The sequence below is a fragment of the Chroicocephalus ridibundus genome, chromosome 7 (assembly GCF_963924245.1).
Source record: "Chroicocephalus ridibundus chromosome 7, bChrRid1.1, whole genome shotgun sequence".
NCBI lineage: Eukaryota > Metazoa > Chordata > Aves > Charadriiformes > Laridae > Chroicocephalus > Chroicocephalus ridibundus.
Genome location: NC_086290.1, coordinates 38951945 through 38978198, shown reverse-complemented (window position 1 = coordinate 38978198; position 26254 = coordinate 38951945). Strand labels below are relative to the sequence as shown.

Sequence of the window (26254 nt, the reverse complement as noted above, 5' to 3'; positions counted from 1 at the left end):
GATGTTTTCTGCAAAGTAAACTGCCTGGTATGCTGCTAAGGAAAGTATTTTCTTGTACATTTGTAACTGCGGTCATTGACAATAAAATTGCTTGAAATATAAAATAATGGTAGTGTTTTGCCCACTATGACAGAAACTGTGAAAGGTTTTGGCCTTTAGTACTCTTTAATGGGTGCTTTACAGAGGAACTGACACTTTCATTTATTAACTTGTAATTGTCCAAAATAAATCCTGCTTTTTCCCCCTCCCAGTAGATTGAAGCCTAGTATATGTTAATTGTGCTGGCTCTTCTCCTAGCCTGACACCTTGACAGCTCTTGTCAGCTTTTAAAAGTTATTTCCTTATGAAAACTGTAGCTTTACTGGTTATTCTCCCATAATGGCCTTGCCACTCATCTCTTCTGTGTTTTTTAATTCTGACATCAAAGTTTATGCTTAGCGTTGCCCCCTGACAGGAGAGCATTCTCTAATGACTAGTGGTAGGTCAGTGCTCCCTGTTTTGGAGAGAATGCAAAAAAATTAAATCCAGCATTTCGGTTTGCAAGTGTACGCCTGGGGCTCTTGCTTTACTAAGGCTCAGGTATTCTCTTCATTAAATGCTCTTCATTAAATAAATGAGGTTGTACAGTAAACTGATTTATTAGCTATACCACCTAGTGCTCTCATCTCATCAAATCTCACACTGTGCAGGACTAGAGCATCTCATAATTTCTAAAAAAAGACGGCTAATTAACATTTATGTGCTACCAGACTTGGTACTTCAACGGGTGGCACTTTTTCCTTTGAGTCGCTATTGGAGCAATATAATTGTGTTGCCAGACTTGCTGCCTTCGAGATATAAAACCGCGACCTTAACCACCATGGTAATTGAAGTTCCCAGCCTGCTTTCTTAGCAGCGAGGGTGGTGACTCCAGTCCTGCACTGGCCAAAATCCAGGCAGGTAATTAGATTCTGTTACATTAATCCCCCCTGCAGCTTCAGCTGATGATAGCGACTTCTTCTCTCTCCGTCCTCACTGTTCGGTGTAATTGGTGTGCACCATCAGACAGCTGCCACCATCTAAGTAAAGAGCACTTGTGTTTCAGTGATGAATGACATGGTACAGGTGTACTCCTCCGCCCCAGCACCTGCAAAAAAATAAAAAGCAATTGTTACACTCTAGAATTCATTGCTATCAGAAAGATAGGGTTTGGGTAAGGAAAAATACTACTGCTGTATTTGAGTACTTGAGTCACCAGAAATGACTTCTGTATGGTTTCTGTATTTGGGTTACGTGTCAGCAGATGAACGGTGCAATTACCCCAGGATTAATCAGATCACACTGAAGAGTGCACAAGTCAAAGGCATTGCTTTTGCTTCCACTTGCTTAACATGCAGTAGCAGAATATTATTTGGGAGAGTTTGATGTGTTTTAGTGTGGGGATTTTTCTGATGACTATTCTGATGTGCTCTAGAATCTTAAGTTTTTCTTCCTTTGACCTGAAGATGGTGAAGTTACAATAATACGGGGAATACACAGTAACTGGGAGAGGCCAATAAACAGTTCCTTTTGAGGCTGTTGACTGTGAAATAGAATAACTTCTGTTAAGATGATATAATTAACAGTTTTGCTGTGTTTGGAATCTTCAAGAGTGAAAGGCAAAACTATCAAAATCAGTAGTAAATAGAGTTTCATTTTCATGTTCCAGTTAGGCTGAGCCTGGAAAACCAAGCTGCCAACTCTGTCTCACCAGAGAGCAGGGACTACAAAGACCAGTTCTTAGAAAAGACGATTGTTGCACCAGCTTCTCCCATTACCTTTAGGATTAATAGTGAGAAAATGGAAGACATTTCCATCATAAACCCAATTCAGAGGGTGATAATGAAAGACCAGAAATAGTTGAGGAGCTGTACAAGAGGAAGGATCACTAATTTAAATGTGAATGGACATTAAAACTAATATGGCTTAGTCTTTCCTAAATTTTACATCCCATTAGCCATTTATTTGCTGCTGATGGATAGAGTTAAGCTCTTCTGTAACGTTTCAACAGCTAGAGAATTCCTCCAGAGTGGAAGTGGGAGAGGCAATGCTTTCCACGTGTAAATCTGGACGCAGATTGCTATGTGCTGCATGCGGGATGCCAGCTGGCGTCTTGAGGGTCAGTAGAAGTTTCAAGCAGAATGATTTATCGTTAGTGATACTGCCCGAGGCAGAAGTGAAAGTTCACAGCATCAAAGCGACGCGTACTCTTTGTAGACACAAAAAATTTGTTCCACAACATCTGTTAAAAGAGGAAAGCAAATTGAAGCTGTGCTAATGTATCTGATTGCAAGGGTGTGAGACTGCTACCTATAATTGTATCAGAACTTTATTGCCTTTTGGAAAACACTATGTCTCGCATCAGTAGTGAGAAGTACTGGGGACTTCCATTGCCTAAATGTGCATGCATTTGATGAATAGACACAACTTGTGCTCGTGTTAGGTGTAGCTGTGTATATTCAGTGTCTCAGGGAAGGCTTTGAACTTCTGGTGGGAAGCCAAGTATCCAAATTTAGGTTTTCAGTGATTTTGTTCTTACATTCACCATCTTTTACTCATTGAACAAAAGCTTGAAGTTTTAACACTGCAAAATACCTATATTTTAATACAAGAGGTACTTAAAAATTATGCAAAACTACTTAAGCGGTCCTTATATTTTGTTTTTCGTGCCCATTTTTCAATGCAGTCATTAGTGTATATTTTGGAAGGCTATTGGTATAAAAGATGGTGTTTCTTTCTTTCACAAGGATGGCCATTTGCTATTTTTCACACAGGATCTGATTGCCCTTCTTAAATTTTACAGATAAAAAGTGTTAAAACCCTAGCGCAAGATGTTAGTTTAAGGCATAAAAACTACATTCAGTTTATCTCTATGCAGTAATGTGCTACACATTAATAAGATTTGATGAGAATAGACAACACCGTATAACTTATAACCAACTTCTTAAAACTAAGCAGCTATAACTTCAGTTCCTTCTTTAGTGATCTCTTAGCAAGTTATTTCTTTTAATACAAATTGCTCTAATTTGGGCAGTGGGATGAAGAAGGAGCTTTAGTTGTCTGCTAGCAGCTTACCCAGCGACCTGAGTCCTCCAAATTTGGGAAGGTCCTACCAAGTCGGGTCCTGTGTGCCAGGTCCTGCATTTCGGTCACAACAACCCCAAGCAACGCTACAGGCTCGGGGAAGAGTGGCTGGAAAGCTGCCCAGCAGAAAAGGAACTTGGGGTTCTGGTGGACGACCAGCTTAACATGAGCCAGCAGTGTGCCCAGGTGGCCAAGAAGGCCAACGGCATTCTGGCTTGTATCAGGAATAGCATGGCCAGCAGGAGCAGGGAAGTGACCGTGCCTCTGTACTTGACACTGGTGAGGCCTCACCTCAAGTACTGTGTTCAGTTCTGGGCCCCTCTGTACAAGAGGGACATAGAAGTGCTGGAGCGTGTCCAGAGGAGAGCTACCAGGCTGGTGGGGGGTCTGGAGACCAGGTCATATGAGGAGAGGCTGAGGGAGCTGGGCATGTTTATCTTGGAGAAGCGGGGGCTGAGGGGAGACCTCATGGCCCTCTACAACTACCTGAAAGGAGGTTGTAGAGAGGTGGGGGTTGGCCTCTTCTCCCAGGTGAATAATGACAGGACCAGAGGAAATGGTCTGAAGTTGTGGCAGGGGAGGTTTACATTAGATATTAGGAAGAATTACTCTACTGAAAGAGTGGTCAGGCACTGGACCAGCCTGCCCAGGGAGGTGGCTGAGTCACCATCCTTAGAGGTATTTAAGAAACGTCTAGATTTGGCACTTCAGGGCATGCTCTAGTGGCAGAGATTGTAGGTTGTTTGATTGGACTTGATGATCTCAAAGGTCCTTTCCAACCATGAAGATTCTATGATTCTAAGTCCAGGTGCAGGTTTTGGTTTACTGACAACTTAATACCTTATTAACACAGTGTGGTGACACATGCATCCTTGCTCTAAAGTTACTAATATTTCAGCCTGCAAAAGCAATGATGCAGTAGGAGACAAGCATAATAGAGAGATAGGTGCTCTCATAACCGCTTGCTACCAGCATCTACTACTCCTGGTAATGTCAGGGGTATGGTATCAAAATTACTTCAGCACACATTTCATTTGCATGGTCAAAAGTGAAAGCCTAAGTCAAATTACAGTGTTAATTCATTTTGCCTTGCAAGACGCAGTCTTCATATTTAATAATTTTTTCTTTAATCTTGTGTTTTTCTCAGAGGAGTCTGTGTGAATAATACTAAAAGTCGAGTTAAGGATAACAGCTTTTGGCTGTGCCAGTTAGCTGTGGCTGTGAGATACGTGTCAAAATTTGGAAAGGCCTGTTCTTGTCTCAATTTTCATTGGTCAAATTTTATATATTCTTTGAAGAAGCTTGTCATGGTCCTGGGATAATCTCTGTCAAGGACCAGATCCTACTGATGAGAAGCAATTTGTGAACAGAGGCTTTGAACGGCTCAGTGATCCAATATAAAACTGATGTGAGAAAGTGATTGTGATTTAGCTCTGACATAAGAATTAAAATAAAGAGCTCACTTTGAGGGAATCCATGTATCTCCTTTAGCCCGTCAGAGTTATTACAGTATCCTTCGAGGATTTTGGAAAATACCCTCTAGAGAAACTGACTGTAAATATGAATTCCTCATTTTCAGTCATTGTGCACATTGTAGAGACTGGTAAGGTTTAAGATTTGGTAGGTTCATTTCAGTCTCCGTGGCAAAGAGGCTGAAACCATAGACTAAAAATTTCTGCTTGCAATTTTTAATGTGCTTGTAGAAAGGGTATTGTGTCCTTCTTCAGTAAAGAAGGAGGAATAATCAGAATAGTAGTGCGATCCCACAGAGAACTTCAGTGCTGGAGACCCAGTGAACCATTTTGACCAAGGTGAGAAGCTGGTGGGTCACAGCAGACACCAGTATGTGTGGAGGGCACTGGAGTGCAGAGTTGTTGGGTGAAGTCTCAAAGACGTCAGAGCTGCCAAGTATGTTACCCAAGTAGAAAACAGAAAAACAGTCTGCAAAATGAGCAAAAGACAGCTTTAACAGCTGAGCCGTCCAACGCTTGTGTCTTGATGGAGCCATCCATTTTGTGGCCGTATCATCTCCCACTGGGGAATCATTCTAAAGGGAAATCCAATATTCCATCTCCAAAGAGGTGTAGAGGTGACCTTTCTTTGAAAGTAGTTCTTAGTGAGGAAGTTGTTGCTTCTGTGAAGATGAATGCTGCTCAAATGGGGATTTTTCTAATAGCTTACAGCTTTCCAGATAGAGTTGGAAAGAGATGGGATTGTTGTGGAGCTCTTGTTACTTATGCATGGGAAATTGTAACTGGCCACATTTCGTGGTAATGGCCGCCGACAGATCCTCCTCCCCAGCCTCTCGTACACGGAGAGGAGGAGGAGAGATAAAGAGATTTATAAGTTTAGAAGAAACTAAAATACTTCAATGAAATATTAATAATAAAAAAGAAAATAATGAAATAGATACAGTATATACAAAACCGTATTAAGCTCCCAGGATGATGTCACTGGCAGGCACTGGGGAAGTCCCAGGCTGGACTCAGCGATGGGTGGGAACTGGGTTCCAGAGAGAGTCAGGAACACACGGATCGGGATCAAAGGCAGATGAACAGACAGGGTCCTCCTCGGACGTCGGCCATTGAAGGAAGAGAGCTGACCCTTTGATCCCTCAGCTTTTATACTGAGCATGGGGCAGATGGGATGGAATACCCTGATGGTCAATTTTGGTCACCTGTCCTGTCCACTCCTCCCTGCAGGTGGGACCCCTCTACGCTTTTCCGCTTCTGACCCTCCAGTGGGGCAAATAATGAAATTAGCTGACCTTCGTAGTTACAGCAATAAGTATAATCAGGAGCCTCTCTGCGTACCATTCCTTGGCACAAACTGTCTTATCACTCTGAACAAACCGCTTTAGACACAACATGCTGTTAATTTCAGAGAGTTAGAAGAGGCCTAGCTAAGAAGTAAAATTACTGAGGAGAAAGTTGGTTCTGTTTTACCTCAAACCAGGACACCAGACAATAAAGCGGTCATCAACATTTAGCACTCAGTGACTGAACATACCAGGAGGCAGTGCCTCACTGAATGAGTATTTTGGTTGCAGCAGAACTGTCAAACTTGAAAATATTGTACGTGCTGTACTTCACTGCTGGAGTGAAAGCAAGGTGGTGGATAACGCTATGGGACCAGGGGATGGCACGTGCTGCCTGAAACATGATCTGTGCTGGGTTGTCCCTGCGGAGCAGCAAAGAGGAGCTGTGGCCTCTGAGGGCAGCCCCATGCTCGTGGCCATCTGTGTCTTCTCAGAAGTGCGGAGTCGAGCCCTTTTCTCTACAGTATTGCCCTTTCCTCTAACGGTGCTAGGAATAACCATTTCTTGGCAGGATTTAAAATGTTGCATCTGTTTTTTTGAATTAGAATCCTGAATGGTGCACAAGTGGGTCTAAAGGTAAAGTGATCCTTAAAGATGCGATGTGTACCGATCTTGTCTTTAATCTTTGTGACTGAAGAAGCTTCATTAAGTGTTGCTGAAAATTTCCATGGTGAATTTAAAACCTCTGCTCTCCCTGAGCTCAGCAGGAGTTTCTCCATTGACTTCAAGAGAAGTAGAATTAGGCCTAGAGTCATTAAAATAAATACCTTTAAATTAGAGACTAGCGTATGTAACCACTTTCCAGATGCACAAGTGTGTGTCAGCTTTATGTTCTTTTCATTATCTGTAAAATTAATTTGATATGCGAGATGCTAGTTCTGTATTTCTATGCTGTTTTCTTTGGTCTTGTCCCTAATATTTGTGGAGTATTTAGCTGATTTTTGCTGAAGTTAACAAAAAATATCCTACAGCTTGCAATAAGATCAGGCTGTTGTTATCCATGTGGTTGGTAGCTATCGCAGTGAAATATTCAGTATGCAACGTTCAGCAATTCTGCAGGCTTAAAACAATGTTTTTGCACAATGGCAACACTGCAGCCATTTAGTCAAATTCAGAAAACATAGTTATCTTAAAACAAAAGAAACTAAAGTCTTAATTTATGCTCCGTAACCTGTTATTTTTCAAAGTCCTGGAGCCTTGTTCAACTGTAAGCCATAATGCTCTCTGAATCTTGCAGCAGGGAATACTGGAAATGGAAAGGAGCAGAAGATGCGCAGGCACCAGAATGATGTCAAATGAAATATGAGGCTTACTATGCTGGGAAAGGCATTAATCATCACAGGATGAAGTATACGTTTGTTTCTGGCAGATAATTACTGAAGAAAAAGCATTAAAAAGACTAGAAAGCAAAAAAAGAATTATTTTTCCTTCTATTACTCCAGCGTATATCTTTTGCAGTCACCTAATCAAGACTAATTAGTAAGAAAGATCTTCATCGAAGATAACTAGCTTTCATGTATATTATGGATGCAAGTGTGCAAAATATTTAATGTTCTGATTTTCCTTATGATTTTGAAAACAATTTAAGTTTTCATGTGGTTTTGGTTTTCATTTTAAGCTCAAGTTTCATTCATTTTTTCCCCTGAACTTCAACATAGGAGACTCTAGGCGACCCTGCTCTGGCAGGGGGGTTGGACTAGATGATCTCCAGAGGTCCCTTCCAACCCTATAATTCTGTGATTCTATGAAAATCTAAGTGAACTTGAGACACTTTACAAGAAAGGTGCTTCATATACAAGTATGAAGTAGTTTCAAAAACTAATTGCATTTCACGATAAAGTAATTTCAGCTTTTATGTTACAAAAGTAAAAAAGACCGATGTGAATTTTCAGGTGTATAGCGTAATACATGTATTTAATACATAATTGTAGGATCTGAATGTAAAAGCTGGTTCAGCAGTTCTTTCTTGCAGACTACACAACAAACCGAATTACTGCGTATTGCTCAAGTATGCTTATGAGGAAGTTATAGTTGTTTGTGAACACTTGCATTACATCAACTCATTTAAAGTTAAAAATCTCCCGAGTCATGAAGAATCTCATCTTCTCATCACCCGCCTCCCTTCAGGCCCATGACAGGCAGGTAAAACTCTTCCAGCCTTCCCTTCCTCTTAATTAATCCCCACTGTCTACCCAGTCTGGGACACTGCTCGTGGCAGTGGTGGAAAAAAAGCACAGTTTCACTTCAACTGAATCTACCTATTCAGCAATATTGTGGGCTCCAAGGACTTGCTTTTTTTAAATCCTGCATATATCTGTATCTCTGCGTGGGTTAGATTTCTTGTATTAAAAGACCATCAGGAGGGTATGGCTGCAATTTATGGTAGAAATAGGAGAGGAAAAGGATTATTCACAACCTGCATGTTCCTTGCATTTTGGAGGGCTTAATATCTGATCGTATAAAATGTGGTTCTCTTGCAAATTTGTGGAGCTCTCAGCTTTTAAGAAAAGGTTTAAATTTTGCAGCTTCAAGTGAGATGCGTACAGCTATAGCCAGAGGTGGTTAGAAGCAGTTTATAACTCACAACATACTGAAAGTTATTCACAAGCCAGCAATAGATCGATGTTTATTTATTAAAGGCCTCTTAAAAACAAAGTAGGTAGGCCATATACTGATAAAGTAAGGACATGAGACAACTCACTGCATAAGACAGAAATCATAAAAATGGCAGTTGGAAGGAGTCGCTGGCTTCCTGCTCACAAACGCGAGATCCTCAAGTAAGATGAGGCTTTTTTCATCTATGTCTTGAATTTCTGCAGGGTTGGAGATTCCACAGCCCCCCTCGGTAATGTGCTTCAGTGCCGCACCACCCTAGCAGGAGGTTTTCACCACCACGAGCAAGAAGTGACTCCATCTGCTATGCGACTCCCCATCAAGCAGTTGTAGGCTGTTAAAATTCCCCCCTGTCCCTCTTCTATTGAAAGAACCTATTATAGCAATTAATTTTATACTGGCAGAATCAAAAAAAAAAAAAACAGTCTATTAATTTCTTCCTTAGCCTGCTTATTCGAGTGGTCGAATTCCTCATTTCTTTGAGATACCTCGACATTTCTCCTCGCTGTGAAAATAACTTTCCTTGTTTAACTTCTGCAAGGGAAGGCCTGTAGCGCTAGGGTAAGTTCTGCCTGTAATTATAGTATTTTTTTCTTGGAACTTTATTTTTCTCTATAACCTTTTAAAAGGGAGAATATTTATTTATTTATTCATTAATACTATGAAAGGCATGGTCATGAGAAGTATTGTAGACCACAGCACAAGTTGCAGAACAGTAAAATATATATGCTCGTACAGACCACTAAAGACAGAAAGAAAATAGGTGTGTTTTACATCTTAGTAAGCAATGTTTTCTGCTTTAAATGGCATGTTTCATTCCCCATTTGAGTGTTACAGGAGCTCTGATCTATTCAGTTATTATTTATAATTGATTAGGCTCAATCCTCTTTGTGAAAGGATACTAATCTGGTTTGGTGTGACAAGTGTTTAATGAGTATGTTGTTGCTCTGTTGGTCATGCTGTAATTCACATAAAGAAGCAATAAGCCATCTCAGTTAACAGGAAGTATATCGGCAGCAGTCATGTAGTATTCAGAGAAAGGCGAATAATCACTGGGAGCTGAGAAGTACTCATATTTAAACCCTGTGTTAAGCAGGAGTCAGATTTTTAAAAAAACAAACTGAATACAGGCCAATAAAACTCTTTATTAAAAATTAAAAATATGGTTTCTATCACATACAGATTTTGAGGGAAGAAATATTTAATTCGTTTTAAATAAATCCAAATGCCACTTTTGAGCCACCTCCACGACAGTGCTGAGCTACCAACCCCTGTTCCCCATGTTTCGGTAATCAGCAAATTTTTGAAGGGCGGGAGGGAGCTGCAAGGGGCTTTCAGCTCCTTTTGGGGTGCAAATGGAGTATAGGCAGGATAGGAGCTGGGGAAGCTCATGCTGGATTCAGGACACACATGTACGACTGAATACCCCATGTCTTCATGGTCTCAGCCTACCGCTGCTGTCACTGGCTGAAAGGGCTACAGTAGGAATTTCAAAGTGTAACATAAACCCTTGGTATTTTAGTGCTCAATATATGAAGGACGATAGCGACCTGCTTATGCTATTTGGGCTTCAGCTTCGAGTATTTTATAGTTAGGGAGCAAGAAAAGGAAGTTTTGTTTTGATGAGTTACTTTTCAAAGCTAACAATTGCATAAATTCCTGATTCAGTGACTACTGGGAATACGGTCATTTCTCCTGATAAAGTAAAAAGACAATAAATCAGCAAAATTTGATGTCATGGATGTTAAATTCTGTAATTTTATACTTCCATTGATCAAAAAATGAATTTATGGTCTACATATTTTCAATGTCATAAAAGTGCATGTAATTTAATTATTAATCTATGGTCAAAAGCAAGTTAGCATAATAATATCTGAACTGTACTGCCCTGAAATCCCCTGATAGACATCTTTTTGGCTCCTGCTGTTATAAAAACTGTTCCCATTACTTCTTTACCCTGGTGAAGTTATTCCTAGATGATGGAGATAAGCTTTGCACGGGTAGTTTATGAGAGCCTCTCTGAATAAGCAGTCCTTAGATGATGCCTTTGTGCTGGGGAGGATGGCTGGCTTTTATGTGGGATATTAACGCTACAGAGAGAGCCTCTATCAATCCTGATGCTTGTTATGATTTCTGCTTCGGTTTCGTAAACTTTGTTAAAAGTTTCACTGCTTTTCTTCAGAGTCAGTTCTGATAACATTACTTATATGTTTTAAGGTATAAACTGTTTTATTTGAGGTTGGTTTTATTTTCTGGCTTTTTTTCCCCTCATTTTATCACCTGGTATCATAATATTCAGGTACATTGTGTTTCACTATTCAGCCTTTTGTGTCCTGGGCATATTTATTAATTAACATCTTCTCTATGTTTTTAAGACCAATTAATTTGAAGTGCTATTGTTGCAAGTGCTTAAATCTTGAGTTTAAAAAAAAAAAGCAGACAGCAACCACTTTGCAAGGTGGCAGAAGGCTTGTAATAGCAACGTAAGAAGTGCACTTAATGCCATAATGTGTCTTTGCTTTCGAGAGGCTTTGATCCACAGAGGTTTTCAGGCACCTGGCTGCTGTAGCAGGAACTGGGCTTGTGGTTCCTATATTATAAAACGCAGGGGAGAATTAGGAAACTCAGCGTAAGCTTTTTGAAAGGCGGCATGCTGAAATGAACTGTCTGGTGTGGTAAATGGGGAAATGAAGACAAGGGTGAAGTAATCACAAAAGGGGTCCCTTTGGAATTCCACATAGGATTTCTTTGATTTTTTTTTTTTGGATGGGTATCTTCCAGGGCAAGCCTGGGGACACCTGAGGTGTATGCCTCTAAGTGAAATGCAGCCACACCTGAGTTTGGACCTCATGTGGCCTTCTCAGGTATAGTTTCATCCATGCATAGGTATATAGGAGCTGATAAAGTCTTCATCTGGACTCACATACCTCAGCTCAACCTGATTAAATGGGTGCGCAGTGGGATTCCCAGCTGAGTTTGTTATAAAAGGGTAGAATATTTCTGCTTCAGGCCCAGTGTTACAGTTTGATTTGTTAAAACAATCCAGCGTCTGCCGGAGTGAAAGCAGCCCAGCTGCAGGATCCCGTTGCAAGGCTGAAGAGTCAGGGTCAGGCTTCTCGTTACTCCAGGCTGGGGGAAGTCATTTACGAACCGACGGTGGTCTGTGCTCCGCATGTTCAGGATAATGATGAAGGCCTTTATTTCTCTTGGAGAAATGTCATTTAATTATTCATTGTGAACTCTTCATTGAACTCTGCTTGCTAGGACTTACACTTATTGAGCTGGTTCATAAGCATAGCAAAATACAGGGGGGAATCATATTTAAATACTGTATGACTGCCTGCTAATTATTTGTTTACTGATCCATGGAAGCAAACAGACATAACGGGCATTAAACTAACTACTGAAGTTAGCATTGGTGACCAGCTCTGCCACGTGGAAAGGCATAAAAATATTAAGAAAAAGATGCTTTTTAGGAATAAGGCACACTTGTTTTTTTATTGCTACCATTAACTTTGAACAAGTTTTGTGGGGGCCCACGTGCTACTTGGTATACATGAACTAATGGCATTTTACGTATAATTGGGTAATGTCTCATTTTCATTTGCATAACAGAAACAAAACCAACAAAATACAAATATGGGGCTGTATAAATGCAGTGCCAGCAATCCCTAGCATGACTAAGTGCAGTAAGGGAGTGAGGCGGTGATAGTTTATCAGATGGCTAAATTAAAGACAAATAGAAAATAACTACAATACCCAATAATGGGGACACACTTTTCCCCATTTAGATGACTTTTTATGTACAGGAAATCGTATTTTTGGAAACTGCCTAGTCAAGTCTCAAACCACCTTGCACCAGGTGCATGTTTTGTGGTTTACAACTAAGAAAAGTTCCACTCATACATATGCATTTGCTGAATAAAGTCCTCAGGAGTTACCTAGGTATAATCCTCGTGCATCGTTAAAACTGTCCGTGAAGAAGACTGAGATGCAGTTGTATAACTAGTTCGTGTTCTGCTAAGACCAGTTTTCCGTACAGAAAAGGGCCAGTGTATTTGAGAGGAGGCCTGACAGAGGGGAGCTCTGGAACAAGTAGTTCTCCAGAAGAGAAGAACAGGCCGTCCGACGTGACAGCTGCGCACGCAAAACTTCTGCCAGATCTCTCTGTCTTACACGTTGACACCTACTTGTAGCAACCAAGGAGAACAATTTAATTACTTTAAAATTGTGAACAGTTTTTCTATACCAGATCCGGTACGTGCTAAACAGATAATGACTGATGAGGCTGACAAGAGGCTCAGATCGGTGGAATGGTGTTTGCTTGGCAAAGATAGGCACGAAATGCATCTTCTGTGCCTCCAAGATCACGTAAAACTTCCTTTAACAGTATTGTCTCTATTCACTGTGAGGGAGACCCTACCTGCCCCCTGAAACACAGAGTCATGTTAACTTTGGCACTCCTGATGCTGTGGACTTCTGCTAACTTTCATCAGGAAAAGAAAAGGAGTCAAAATCTGGTCAGAATCAACTCACTAATTATGATCACCCCAGTAATTACAGTGAAGTGCTGCTGCTGGAGGGTGATTATGGATTTGTACACGCCTCAGCTTCTCCTTTTTACCCTTGTGAAAAAGTACCCTTTTATCTCTCTTTTCGTGTCTTGCTTTGTTGCATACTTTTTTCCTTACGCATTGGAGAGGAAAAAAGCTGAAGAATTATTGAGCTCTTCAAAATGGAATGAAATCCTGTCTTTAAATGCCAAGGGCTGGAGATGGGGAGGGAAAAGAGCAAACTTCATCCCTTCTCTCATGTTCTGAGTATTCAGAAGTCACCTGTGAAATGAAATACTTCAGGTTTCATGAGTGGCTGGTGGGAAACGGGGTCAGTGTTGTACTATCTTTAGGAAAACATGAATGCAGAAGGGTAAGAAATGTTCTACAAAGATGCTTCACATATCAAGCCTTTTTTTCTTGGGGAAAAAGTTACCATACGTCCAATGTTGAGTGAATTTATAACTTTGTACTGGATTAGCAAAATAAAACAAATTTTGATAAGTGTATCTAGAAAATATAAATAGTAGAAGTTTCAAATTATTTCTCTGTATCTATCAAGGATGTCTTCAAAGGAATATCTAGTCATTTGAAAAATAATGTAAGTTGGAAATAGGTAGCACTCATTTTTCTCAAGCGCTTGTTCGCTTTCTCAGAAAGTTTCTACGTGTATGTTTTTTGGCATTAAATGGACCACCAAGGTAGCATCAGCATCACCCAAAATAGCAAAGACAAATTCAGATAGGATGGATAGTGGCTTGGCAACTCATCTGCCAGTTCCCTCAGCGCCTGCAGATGAATCTCATTGGGTCCCATGGATTTGTGTGCCTTCAGGTTCCTCAGATGGTCTTAAAGCTGATCTTCTACAGTAGGCAGTACCTCATTCTCCCAGTCCCTGCCTTTGCCTTCTGCGGGTTGGACAGTGTGGCTAGAGCCCTTGCCAGTGAAGATCGAGGCAAAAAAGTTCTTGAGTACCTCAGCCTTGTCCATACCCTGGGTGTCCAGGTCTCCTGTTTCCTTCTGGAGAGGGCCCACATTTTCCCTAGTCTTCCTTTTATCATCTACATACCTATAGAAGCTTTTCTTGTTGCCCTTGAAGCTGAAAATGGAGAGGAAGAAGGAGAACAGTGCTTATAGGGTTTTTCAAACTCTAATCCATGTTTATCTATTATGTGCCACCACCAACATGAGAAGCTCTCAGTGCCCCTCAAACAATTTGAAGTTAGAATTATTGCTTTTACAAATCCATGTAGCCCCTGTTAATGGCTGGCCGTTAGCCCTCGGACACTAAAACAGTGGCAAGTTACTGGGTTCTTCCCGGAATCATGAGATTACAATCTCATAAAATGATGTCATCTAGTCTGTGAGCCATATCAGGGACACTCTGAACAACTGAATGGTATACCGATGGGATTTGGGACCTACAGGAATACTTTTTGCTGGCATGAAGGATTAGGAAAGTCTCCGCATATTGTCCTTATGCGATATAAAGAAAATGAAGTCACCTTTTTGTGTGATAAATCAGAGATGTGCATTTTAATTCCCTCTCAAAGAAACAGGAGAGAGATTATGTCAAATAATCAGATAATACTGGGCCAAACCTCAGCATCGGCTTAACTGCTGCATCAGACACCCGTGAGGGCAGGAAACAAAGCTCTTCAAAGCAATGATCTTCCCATTTCAAAATACAAGACTTCTCTGGCCATGACATCTCTTGGGGTTGGCTGCTGGGGCAAGAGGTCTTCAGTGGTGACCTGGATGGCAGGACAACACGCTCTCAGGAGCTTTGCAGATGATACCACACTGATAATGTGGCAGGGCAGATCAAAAGGGACCTTGGTAGGCTGGAGAAAAGGGCTCACAGGGACCTCATGTGGTTCAGTGGTGACAAATGCTGTGTCGAGCATCTGGGGCAGAAAAACCTGAAATTTGAGTACTGGCTGGGGAGGTCGACAGGCTACAGAGCAGCTTTGCAGAAAAAGACCCGGGGTGATCTCATTACTTTTTTATTACCATCTCAAAGAGCAATCAGGCTGTGGGGAAGGTGTTTGGGAAAAGAATCATGAGCACAATTTTAGATGAACATTGTCTAGTCATACTGAGGCTGTTCTATATTAACCGCAAAAGCTACAGTAAAATTTTCTAGGTTACCTTTAACCTGGCTAACCTGTCTCTAGCATCTCCGAGTATTTTGGTTATTCACTTGAAATGTATAAATTTATTGAATGGGTTGCTTTGGATAGGTTTGAAAGTAATTCTCACCATGAGTGCTTACCAGAAAGCAATTGTCATTATAAATGTTTATCATTCCTGGGGGTTTTTTGTGTGTGTGTGTGTGTGTGCATATGTGACTATTTCTTGCAGAGACTAAAGGAACTGAAACAGAGGGAGTTTGCTCGAAACGTAGCATCTAAGTCACGAAAAGATGAAAGGAAACAAGAAAAAGCCCTTCAACGTTTGCACAAGCTAGCTGAGCTAAGGAAAGAGACGACGTGGTAAGTGCCTAGCTGCTGAAACATAAAAAATACTTTAAAATAATCCCTCCACTAATAGCTGGTGCTGTGGGATGCAGGGCTGTTGGAGTCCCTCGGCTGGAGCCCAGCACATTCATTTTTATGGCATTTTTGGAGGAGTATGTGTACAGTAATTTGATTCACACTATGTGCAGAAATGAATGTTTAACGTTGCTTTTTCAGTGAAGCTAAAATGACATGTATTTTCAGTTTAAAAAAAGATGTGTTTCATATATATTTCATAAAACTAGGCACATTGGTTGAAAGCTGAGTGAACTAGGTCATGCATTTGAAGGCTGGCACTACTTCATTGATGAGGTGAGGAATACAGTCTGCCTTTCTAGGATGTAGCAGATCTCTGTGATTTAGTTTTCAAACCGCTTGCCTGGGAAAGCATCCAAAAACATAGTTTTAAATTTCAGTAACTGGATTTTTTTTCTTTTTATTAAAAGGTAAGTGCTCCTTTTTCCCAGCTCCACAGAGTGTTTACCTCTCCCTGCCAAAGTGACTCCTTTCTAGTCCTATGTTTTAGTATTGCATCTAGGCATACTATGGAAATTAATAGTGAGCTTGCTAGTTGTGACTGTATTCTTACTTAAATATGATGCTGACAGGCCACTGAAAATACACGTGCCAGTTTTTCAGAGCAGAATCTCAGGGCAAAAAAGTTGATGGTCAAATGCAAATGTTTTCTTTTTATCCAGCCTTCATCTCACCAGAGGAACTAACAGGTAAGTCCATCCACATGAGTTGTAGCTCTTGTTAAGTAATAGTCTCTTTCTCCCTAGTTTGAATGGTGGGTAGTGTGCTGAAGCAGTATCTGTAAGCAGGTGGAAAGGACGTGAATCCTGTGAGGTGTGCTTGGCATGAGCAAAGTAACACCTAATTTTTAATTTTTTATCCTTTTATGATAAGACATGTAGAGGCTCTTTCTGCTCCATCAGCATTTTGAATGTCCAGATTTAATACTTGAGGACTGCAATTTTTATGTTCCCAGCTTTACATATTATTCCACCTAAACATACTCCACAATCTGAATGTGGCATAGTTCAGGAGAAAGAGGAAAGTGGAACTCACTGTTTACCTTTTTCCATGTTAGTGAAGCCCAGATTTAGCAAGGTTTTGTTGTTTCTGTTTTGTTGTGGTTTTTTTAAGTACCCTTCTCCTAGTTCCTGAATGAGAATTTATCTCTGAGCTTTATATCTCTATTTCATAATTGCTGTTTATTACTACTTTGCGTCCTTAGCGGTGTGATATAGACACACAGGATTTTTTTAACTAGTATTTTTCCAGTTTGGTTTTGTAGAAGAAGTCACCATTTTACTTTGTTAGAGAAAGGGTTTGTGGGTTTTTTTTAAGAAGAACTGGACAAGGCAGGAATTCTCATGAGTAATTCCTTTCTCATAAAACCTCTACCTCAATTTCTAGACCAAATAGATCAAATTGGTCATTCTTTACCTCAGCACATCTTGGGGTCATAAACAACACTTCAAAGTTTTCCCAGTGATGCATCATCTAGTATTGCTCTGCACTGTGACATAGAATAATTTGGTTAAAACAAAAAAAAAATTGTTTTAACATAGATCCATTACTCCTAGTTCTGAGCAGTTCCTGTGGATCCTGGAAAATTGGCAGCTTAAACAGTTTTTGCTCGTCTCTTTGCTTCCTATTAAGTCAAATAGAACAGATGGGAAGAGGACATGAAATGAAGAACAGAAGTAGACAATGATAATTTTTTTCTCAAGAGGGATGAATCACTTACTGCACTACTGTCAGCTGAAATACTCTCCCCAGTATTATTTTTCCATGAAAGAAATTGCTGAGATTGCGATGGTTTGGTCTGTGAACAGAAATAAGATGGGAGCTGCTGGGTGATTGCCTGTGGGCAGAGCATCAGTCACTAGGATGATGACTTAAGAGGGAAGTGGTCTATGAGGCGCTCTCTGTTTTAATACATTTTGTTGGACAAAGGAATGTAAAACCTCTGCTATTTGTAGTAATAGTGTTGTAACCAAGATGTAACCAAGATGTAACTGGGAGGAGAAGCAGGATTTCTAGGGAGATGTACAGTCTCTTATAAGGCCAGCCAGTATGTCTAGGAAAAGTGAACTACCTTGTAGGAATATTAGCCCTTCAGCTGATAATTTCACATGAAGGAACTGGGGGCACAATATTTGTTCTCTGTCTTTTTCTATACTAGTCAACTGATCTTATGATAAAATATGACATTTTTTCGTATTCTAAATCTATGTATCCACAGATTCTTCCTCTTTCCTTAAAAATATCTCCTAGATACTAATGTAACACCAAATTTCTGCCTGCAGTTCTCTGACAGGTACTGACTCCCAAGTTTTGTTTTCCTTCCTAGTGCTCCTGGAAGCGGCCCTATGTTCAAATCCACTACAGTGACTGTGAGAGATCATTGCAATGATATCCCACAAAGTGCTGCCATAGATTCTGACAACAAACAAGATTTCAGCTGTGCATTAATGCACGATGCACAGAATTGTAAAGACGTTGCTTCTGTTATTTCTTCCACTCCTGGAAATGCATGTAGTAATAAATCCAAGGCTAACAAATGTGGAGATCAGGTACAAGGAGCTCAAGGACATAGAGTTGGGTTTTCTTTTGCTTTTCCTAAGAAAGCAGCAATCAAACTGGAGTCTTCAGCTGCTGTTTTCTATGAATATAATGATGAAACATCTGTGGAGCACGGACTTAGCAGAAGAAGTAGGTTTGTTCCAGGAGCGTGTAACCTTCAGTCGCCTTCAGCGGCAGAAATAGTCCTGTGCCCTGAGGAGAAACATAACTGCTTTCACCCACTGGTGGAAAAATGCATAGACACAGCAGAAGCTCCTGAAGCTCAGGAGTCAAAAGAGCTGGTCAGTGAAGAAAGCAGGGTGCTAGAGTCTCCCGCATTAACTCCTGCTGTGTCCCATTCAAAGCAGCTGGTGTCCTCGGACATGGATGTCTATGGTATTAATGTAAGTGCAGCAGACTTACCGGACCAAATGCTGCCCACGGTGGCAGACAGTGCTCAGGTCCTGCCCCTGGGCTGCAGCAGTTACGAGCTGCAGGCAAACAGGGCTCTTGCACAGGCGGTTGTGGAGGATTGTTTATCTCTGCAGGATGGTGCAGGGGAAAATGATAAAGACAGGAACAGTGACTCATCCACAGTTGAAACTGAAATAAAAAGGCTGGTGGCAGATGCATTAGTTCCATCACCATCTGAAGAAGGTGGTAGTGGAGCCTCGCAAAGCAAACCAGACATGCGGAAGAGACCTTGTGAACCCTTTGTTCCTGTTCTTAGCAAACATGGATCAAATATTCTTCAGTGGCCATCGGAAATGTTAATTTACACAAGTACAGACCCATCAATTTCTTACAGCTGTAATCCTTTATATTTTGATTTCAAGTCATCAAGAGCAAGTGACAGCCAAGAAAAGCCCAAGCATCAGCCAAACTTACCTCTTTTGCACCATAAAACTGAATCCAACCATAGCTTAGTCTCGGATTTTATAAATAAACCTACTTCAGATTGTAGTTGTTACAAAACAGAAATGAATAAAAATGTGTGCAACTATACAGTACCCCTTGTAAGTGATGTGTCCCTTATCAGAAATTGTGATCTTGCAAAAAATCAAAATAAAGTGTCCTTGGATGAGCCGTTCAGGATTCGAAAAATTGAGAAGCTTCACATTTCTAAAAGTCACTTGCGACAAAACACTGTGATAGATGAGAAATATAACAAAGCGTGGATCAAAGAAAGCCGTGACAAATGGCTTCGCAGAAGTAGAAAACGGAAAAGGAGAAGAAAATTATGTCATTATCATCATCACTGTGGGGACGCTACAGCAGCAGAAATTGAAATGTCCTCAGTGACTGAAAAAGAAATTAGTTACAGAGATGAAAATAAATATCAGCACCTCCAAAATAATCCAGAGAAGTGCAGACATGATGCAGGGAATATCTGGCTAGCTACAGGTGAGATACAGCAGTCACATCAAAAACTTGGCATTGAAAATGGTCCTGAGAGAGTCATGTCTGCATCAGATCATGTACATGGGGACAGAGGCTGGTGTGGCATTTGGAGTGCAAAAAGTAGCAGCCAACACCATGGTTGTAAACGACTGCACAGAAAGAGCAAAACACACTCTCAGAGACAGGCAAAGAAGCTGGCATCGAGTTCCAGGAGGCACAATTTAAGGTGTTCTAAAACATGTTGTACCTGGAAAGTCAGGAGGTCAAGCTGCAGCCCAGAGCGTAAATGCTTAGGACACTGCAGTGAGGAGAAGAGTCCAAGTCAAAACCAGTCCATAAAGAGAGGTTACAACGTTCTGACAGAGGAACCTGAAAAATCCCACCGCAAGCGGAGACAGTATAACTATTCCTCTTCATCAGAGGAAAGCTCATACAGACAGAAATTATCAGCAGAGGGATATCTAAGGCAAGCATGTACTTTAGGTACACATCACAAGGCAAAAGGGAAACGCAGGAGAAGGAAAACTAGAACCCATCACGTGTTTTGTGACAGGAACACAAGAAGTGAGACCTCCAGACCTTCCAAAGAAAATTCTGCAAATTCCACATTAAATATTCTGGGGGACTTCTTGACTCAAGACAGTCTAGACGAAGCTACTGTAGATCCCAAAGCTGATCATGCAAAAGATACGGATGAGACAATGCAGCTGGAGGAAAGTAAGTTATCTGTAGAAACTGATAGTTCACACATGCCAGAAAACAACAAACTGACAGCGTCCTCAGCGATGGATGATGGTCCGGGTATATTTTCTGATGTCGTCGCAGGTTCTGCTGCTTCTCTTCCTGAGCACAGTGCTCCAGCAGCTGCTGGCACACAGGGTGCTCTGCAAGATGAAAAGAAAAAAGAAAATGTCAACAGTCATGAAAATCAAGCTCGTTACAAAGTTCTCCTCCCCAACAAACATTTGGAACAAGTTCCTTCTAAATCCTATCTTTGCCATTATGAACTGGCCGAATCTCTACCACATGAGAAAATGAATGAGGTGACACATGAATGGGTACAGTGTAGTCCTGCCATATTTAGCAGCCCACCAGCCTTGCCATTCAAAGAAGCACATGTAAACAGTCATACCTTTTTAACTACCGAGCAGTTAATAGCCCCCTTCACCGTGCCCAATCAGACATTGATATTCCCTCCGGATAACCACGAAAAATTCAAAGATCTCCCATCTGAGGCGTATCAGCAGATCATGCCACAAAACATGCTGGCCAGCAAAGGGAAGTTCACCTTCCCTCCCCCAGCGATCCAGCCCCCGAACTCCCCGCTACAGCCCTTACCCTTGCAGCCACCGCTGTGTTCTACCTCTGTAACCACCATCCATCACACCATCCTACAGCAGCACGCTGCCGCCAGTACGTTGAAGGTTCTCCAGCCCCACCAGCAGTTCCTTTCACAGGTCCCAGCTCTTTCCAGAGCGCCTTTACCTCATCTACCAGTAGGACCCAGGCTTTGCCCAGGAGGCCACGCAGCTTTCGTCGCCCCGCCACATTTGCCGCTGCTGCCACCCTCCGTCCTGCACCCGGCCCAGCTGGCGTTTCCCCCACTGCCGCACACCATCTTCCCATCCCTGCTGTCTCCGCACCCGGCTGTCATTCCCCTGCAGCCACTCTTTTAGGACAGGTTCTCCGGGATGGGGGAAGGAGCCTTCAGCTAAATGGTCCTGCTGTTTCTGCAGTCCCCTCGGCTTTGCGAAATGGTTCTGTGGAATAAACTGGTTAAAATTCCTTGTTTCTCGGGAAGCATTTACTGTAAGTATAATGATGCAAACATTCATGTAAAGTTCAGACCTATACTATGACTAAAGCACTGAATAGTCTTATACTAATATGAACTCTCTCTATATATATGTGAAAATCATGTCTTAGAATATGTATAATGTATATAAATTATATTTATAGTTCTATAACTTATGTTGTAAAGCATTCACTTTTTGTTTTTTATCTTTGTGTATTTGCACCTATTAAATGTTTAGACAAAGCTGATGCACTATGTTTTGTACGATGTCCTCTGAAACTGTAAATCTAGTGACAAACTATCTCTTGCAATAAATTTTTGTTAACTACTTAAGTATATCAAAAATCTTTCATTGTAAGCCTCATGGATGTTGTTCTTCCATGTTCTTCTGCAGTTGAATGGCATCCTCTACCCCTGCTCTGTTGGGACAATCAGGTTTCCTATACATCAGTGATTTATCAGGGAGGCTGAGAGGCTAACACCTTGAGGGCAGCTGTCTTACCAAGCAAGAGAGAAAGGGTAATGGATCTGTTTGTGTTAGCGGTTTGATGCCACCATGACAAATTTTGCCTACTTGTAGTATGTGCACAAACTGCTGACTGTTGGAGCTAATCCCTGTTACACTAAACCACGGAAAGATGATGTAACAAAAATAACATCAACGATAGAGGGAGGAAAAAAAGGAAAATATCAGTTGAAACTTGACTTCAAGGGAATATTGCTTATGGCAAAAAGGTAGAGCATGGGGAAGGTCTTGGTTCCACCAAGCCTACTTTCTCCGATTGCACACATCCCTCCATGGGGGACAGATCTGTTGGAGTAAAGGTCCTCGCTGCCTGTGCAATATGTCAAGATAGCAAGACCATGTGAGCATGAAGGGGAGGTCAGGAACAGCTTCACATGAGAAACCCACCAGGCTTCGATGCAAATTTTTACCTCACTTCACCCCCCTCTTTCCCGCAGCATTTTGGTAAAGAAATAGAATGACATAGAATAGAAATTAATAATAGTACTAATATACTGCCATTATTTCTAACTGTATTTCAGAGAATTCTCCCTACCTCTGCAACCTTGTTATTGCTGTCGAGCCTCACCCGGCTTTAGCCCGGGAAATCTTCCCATTTGCTGTAGTGTGAGAGAAATCAGGCCTGCACCTGCGATGGTCCAGAATAAAACCAGAAGAGGTTCTGACACAGAGCCATCTCTCTCAGTTAAGATGAAGTGTTATCGTGTGAGTGAAACTAAGGATCAGCAGCATGAGCACTAGTACTAGAAGTAGGCCCTCTATAATTAAAGATAGGTGCTAGCTCTCCAATTAATTAACTTCTTTGCACCTTTTTATATAGTGTAATAGAAGCATATACAGTTGAACTGAAAGAGTAGTAATTTTGGAATATTATTAATATACATTGCATATAGTTAAAGGCATCCATTTGAAAAGTAATACTATGTCCTAAACTAGATATATCTGGGTATTTTCTGCATCTGTAGTGTTAGAACTTACCTATATCAATACTGTTTTATTATAATATTATATTAAAACTATAGCAAACAGCACCTTGCTACGATGATTACAGTGTCAGCTACTCAAGGGATGTGAGTTTTCCATGTCATGCAGTTACAAAGGGCTAAACTACGTTAATAAGCAAAAAGTTGATAAGAAGGAGCAGGTGAGCAGTCAGGTTCTGGAGAGCGGCTCGTTCCCCTGCCTGAGGCTGTGGCACGGAATGAGCAGGATGTTGCAGAGCATTTGTCCCTGTAATGCCATAAAGAAGGTATATTTTCTCTAGTTGTAATTTCAGGTGGATGGCTGTTACTATTTACGCGATACCTGAAAAATATAGCATATAAGTGACTTTATACTCCTCCTTTATTTCGTGAGTATGCCTACATAATCTGTATGTCTCCACTACCTCCTGTAAAATGTATGTCTCCGCTATCACCCGGCACCTCCAGGTGCCAAGCAGGCTCTACGCATGGGAATCTCTATTTGGAGGTGGGAGGTGGGTGCTAGCTGCTTCGTCTCCCGTCTCAGCTGACTTGCGCTGGCTTTTGTATTTCCACCCTACTCTGCGATAGTTGGCACAGATGGTCCCCTGGGTTCTGATACCTTATCAAAGGCAAAATCCCTCTAATTATCTAACAGTACAGGTGAAAAAAAGAAACCACGTAGGACAATTATGATTGCATGTGATCATATCCATACAATTTTATCTGACAGGAGATTAAAAATTACCAATCTCAGATTTTCAGTTGCAACACTGATTGAAAAGTCCCATCTATTAACTTAGAAGTCCACGTATTTTCAACAAAATGTCCAAACAGCTTTGAACGTTGCTTTTTTCTTACAATTTAAATTAATTTTTTTCTATTTTAAGTTGTTAAGCAATTTTAAGACATTGCACAATTTTATTTATTAACTACTGTAATTGCTTTTCAATAGTGTATAAACTTACAGTATTTACTTACAGTAAAAGACTAATAACCATCAAATGTATTAATTTTCTAATATGGTATTGCCGTTAGTGCTAGAACTGTTTGTGTATGTGACTTCATATGTAAAAGCAAAACCAATATAAAAATAAATCAAAAGTTAGTTTAAAATTGAACACGCTAAATTAAATGATCTAATAAATTACTCTTTTGAGTTTCTGTTTTATTATTAAATGTGTAACTTTGAGTAAGTTATGTAAGGGTAGTTCTTTTTCATGTTTTATCTGGTATTTTAAATTAAATGTGTATTTTTATTCCATAACTTGGTAGTCTAATTTATAAGTAACAACTATGCCAAATGCTAAATAATAGAATTTTTATCATTCTGAATAAATTCTACCAAATTCATTAAATCTAATTAATATACTTTTGAATTTTCAAATTTACACAGATTTAATGTGTCCATGTTCACGACTAGTTTGCCAGTTTTTAGAATTATTGGGCTCTCTTCCTAGTGTAACAGGAGGTTATACACCTGAATTGCAAGAATTAAATCTTCAGACCTAAACCTAAATGAGGTTATAGATTTTGTTAGGTGATTTCCCAGAACAGCTCTGCAGAGAAATGCTTGAAAAGTAAATCTCTTCCACGGAGATGAGAAGAGTATCTTTTTTTTGGTCCTTGGAAAGTTGCAGTATGTCCAGACTATGACCGCCTTGGGGACGTACCATTTCTCAGGTAACATGAGCCATATAGTAAAGGTCAAGAGGAGCGTTTGGGCATTAAGGAACAGAACTGTCTTGTGCTCTTATGGGCAGTTTGGAGTAGTCAGTCTTTTGTCTTGTCAGTAAGTACATAGAATTTTTTTAATGCTACCAAAGTATGCAAAGAATCAAATTGTTTATTTGGTTTCCGTCACAACCTAGAAGCTATGCAAGGTTTTAATTGCTTGGGAGAAATCACCAGATTTCTGATTCTACAGGAATGAGCGATGGGTAGTCATGGACGTAGAAACTGCTGATCGTAAGCATTGGTAAAAGAAACACGATGAACAATGAACAAGAAACAATAATGGAGCGTTATTGAGTGAGAATATTTGTATCATTTGGTGTAATCAAACAACAATGAAATCATTGTGAAGCAAAGTCTTCTTTACTTGCAATGGTAACTTTTTATTAGTTAGTAAGCGTTTACACTCTTAAAAACTCATTTGGATATGGTATTCACACTAAGTTTGAAAGACCATTGGGACATCCGTTTATCTTTAATATATTACTATATGTGATAATATGCTGCTTCTACAATATACAACATGGCTGTAATTTTTCTGTCAAGTTCATTTTCTATGATTATGAATTTTTCTCAAAATACGTGTTTCGCATTATGATAATATTTACTTGATATGCTGCATTTAAAATACATTTTTAAGTATATTTGGACAGACTCTTAACCGATGTAAATCAATGTACAGCTTCTTTCTTCAGTGGAATTTAATTGATTTCTACCTACCGAAAATCGCTCATGTTGCAACGTTAAGCATTTGGTTAACTTTCCCAGATCAAGGCAATATGTTATGACCATGTGAATGTATTTTGAAGACAGTTATTTGTTTGTAACTAAGGTGGTAACTTTTAATGTACTGAGTATTTTACTGTGGTGCTCATAGCCTACACGTTCTAAACCCCATACGTTCATTTTCTGATATCCGTTACTGTACATTGCCTAAAGACTTGTATATATGTAGCAGTGCACATATTTATGCAATATGCCTACCTGTTGTAAAATTTACAAAGCTATATTAACTCTCTTTATTGAAAGTAAAGACATTTTTACTGTATAAAGATCATTTGATATTTTTAAATTAATATGACTTACTATCTAAATGTGGATGTTGTTTTATAGATCACTTATATTTAATGTTTGCAGCAGACGTGGTTTTGTATATTATTTTATGTCCTTCCTTCTCCCCTTTACTTCAGGAACACTATAAAGTTTTCTCTTTTTCTGTTTGTCTGTGAGTAAGATTATCAGAATTTATTGAAATTTATATATTTATGAATATGAACCAGGCTTTTTTATTACTTTTAACTGCAAAAATTAGTGTACCAACTTTAAGAATTATACAATATCTTATTTTTGCTTTGAGCTTCTGTTTTATTTTATGGATTTTATGGTTGGGAGGATTTCTACCCTGAGTCTGAATTTTGGCCTGTTTGTGAAATTTTGAGACCAATGAAGTCTAAGGAAGCTTTGCTGTTAATATTACTGAGGATTTATTTTGACCTGGGGCGCTAGGGCTCTTTATTTATTAAAACTCCCTTATACTTGCTACTTTCAGTTGAATAATACTTTCATAAGGTATGATGATGAGCACAATCCAGTAAAGGAAAGTTAATCCATTTAAAATCAGTCTTATACTTCCTTTGTTCTAAGGGTATTTGCGTAA

The 26254-nt window shown here is 40.2% G+C and overlaps 1 protein-coding gene across 3 annotated transcripts in view; it reads left to right on the top strand.

Annotated features, from left to right (window-relative positions):
* Nucleotides 1-23965, top strand: part of ZNF804A (zinc finger protein 804A) — a 159660-nt gene extending 135695 nt beyond the window's left edge. For 2 of the 3 annotated variants that reach the window (XM_063342012.1, XM_063342014.1), the window contains 3 exons: nucleotides 15451-15581; nucleotides 16304-16330; nucleotides 17968-23965. In XM_063342012.1, the coding sequence (XP_063198082.1) occupies nucleotides 15451-15581; nucleotides 16304-16330; nucleotides 17968-21256 (3447 nt within the window). In that variant the 3' untranslated portion in view covers nucleotides 21257-23965. The remainder of the gene's footprint in view (nucleotides 1-15450; nucleotides 15582-16303; nucleotides 16331-17967) is intronic. The other variant, XM_063342013.1, reaches the window with a different exon arrangement.
* The last annotated feature ends 2289 nt before the right edge of the window (nucleotides 23966-26254 follow it).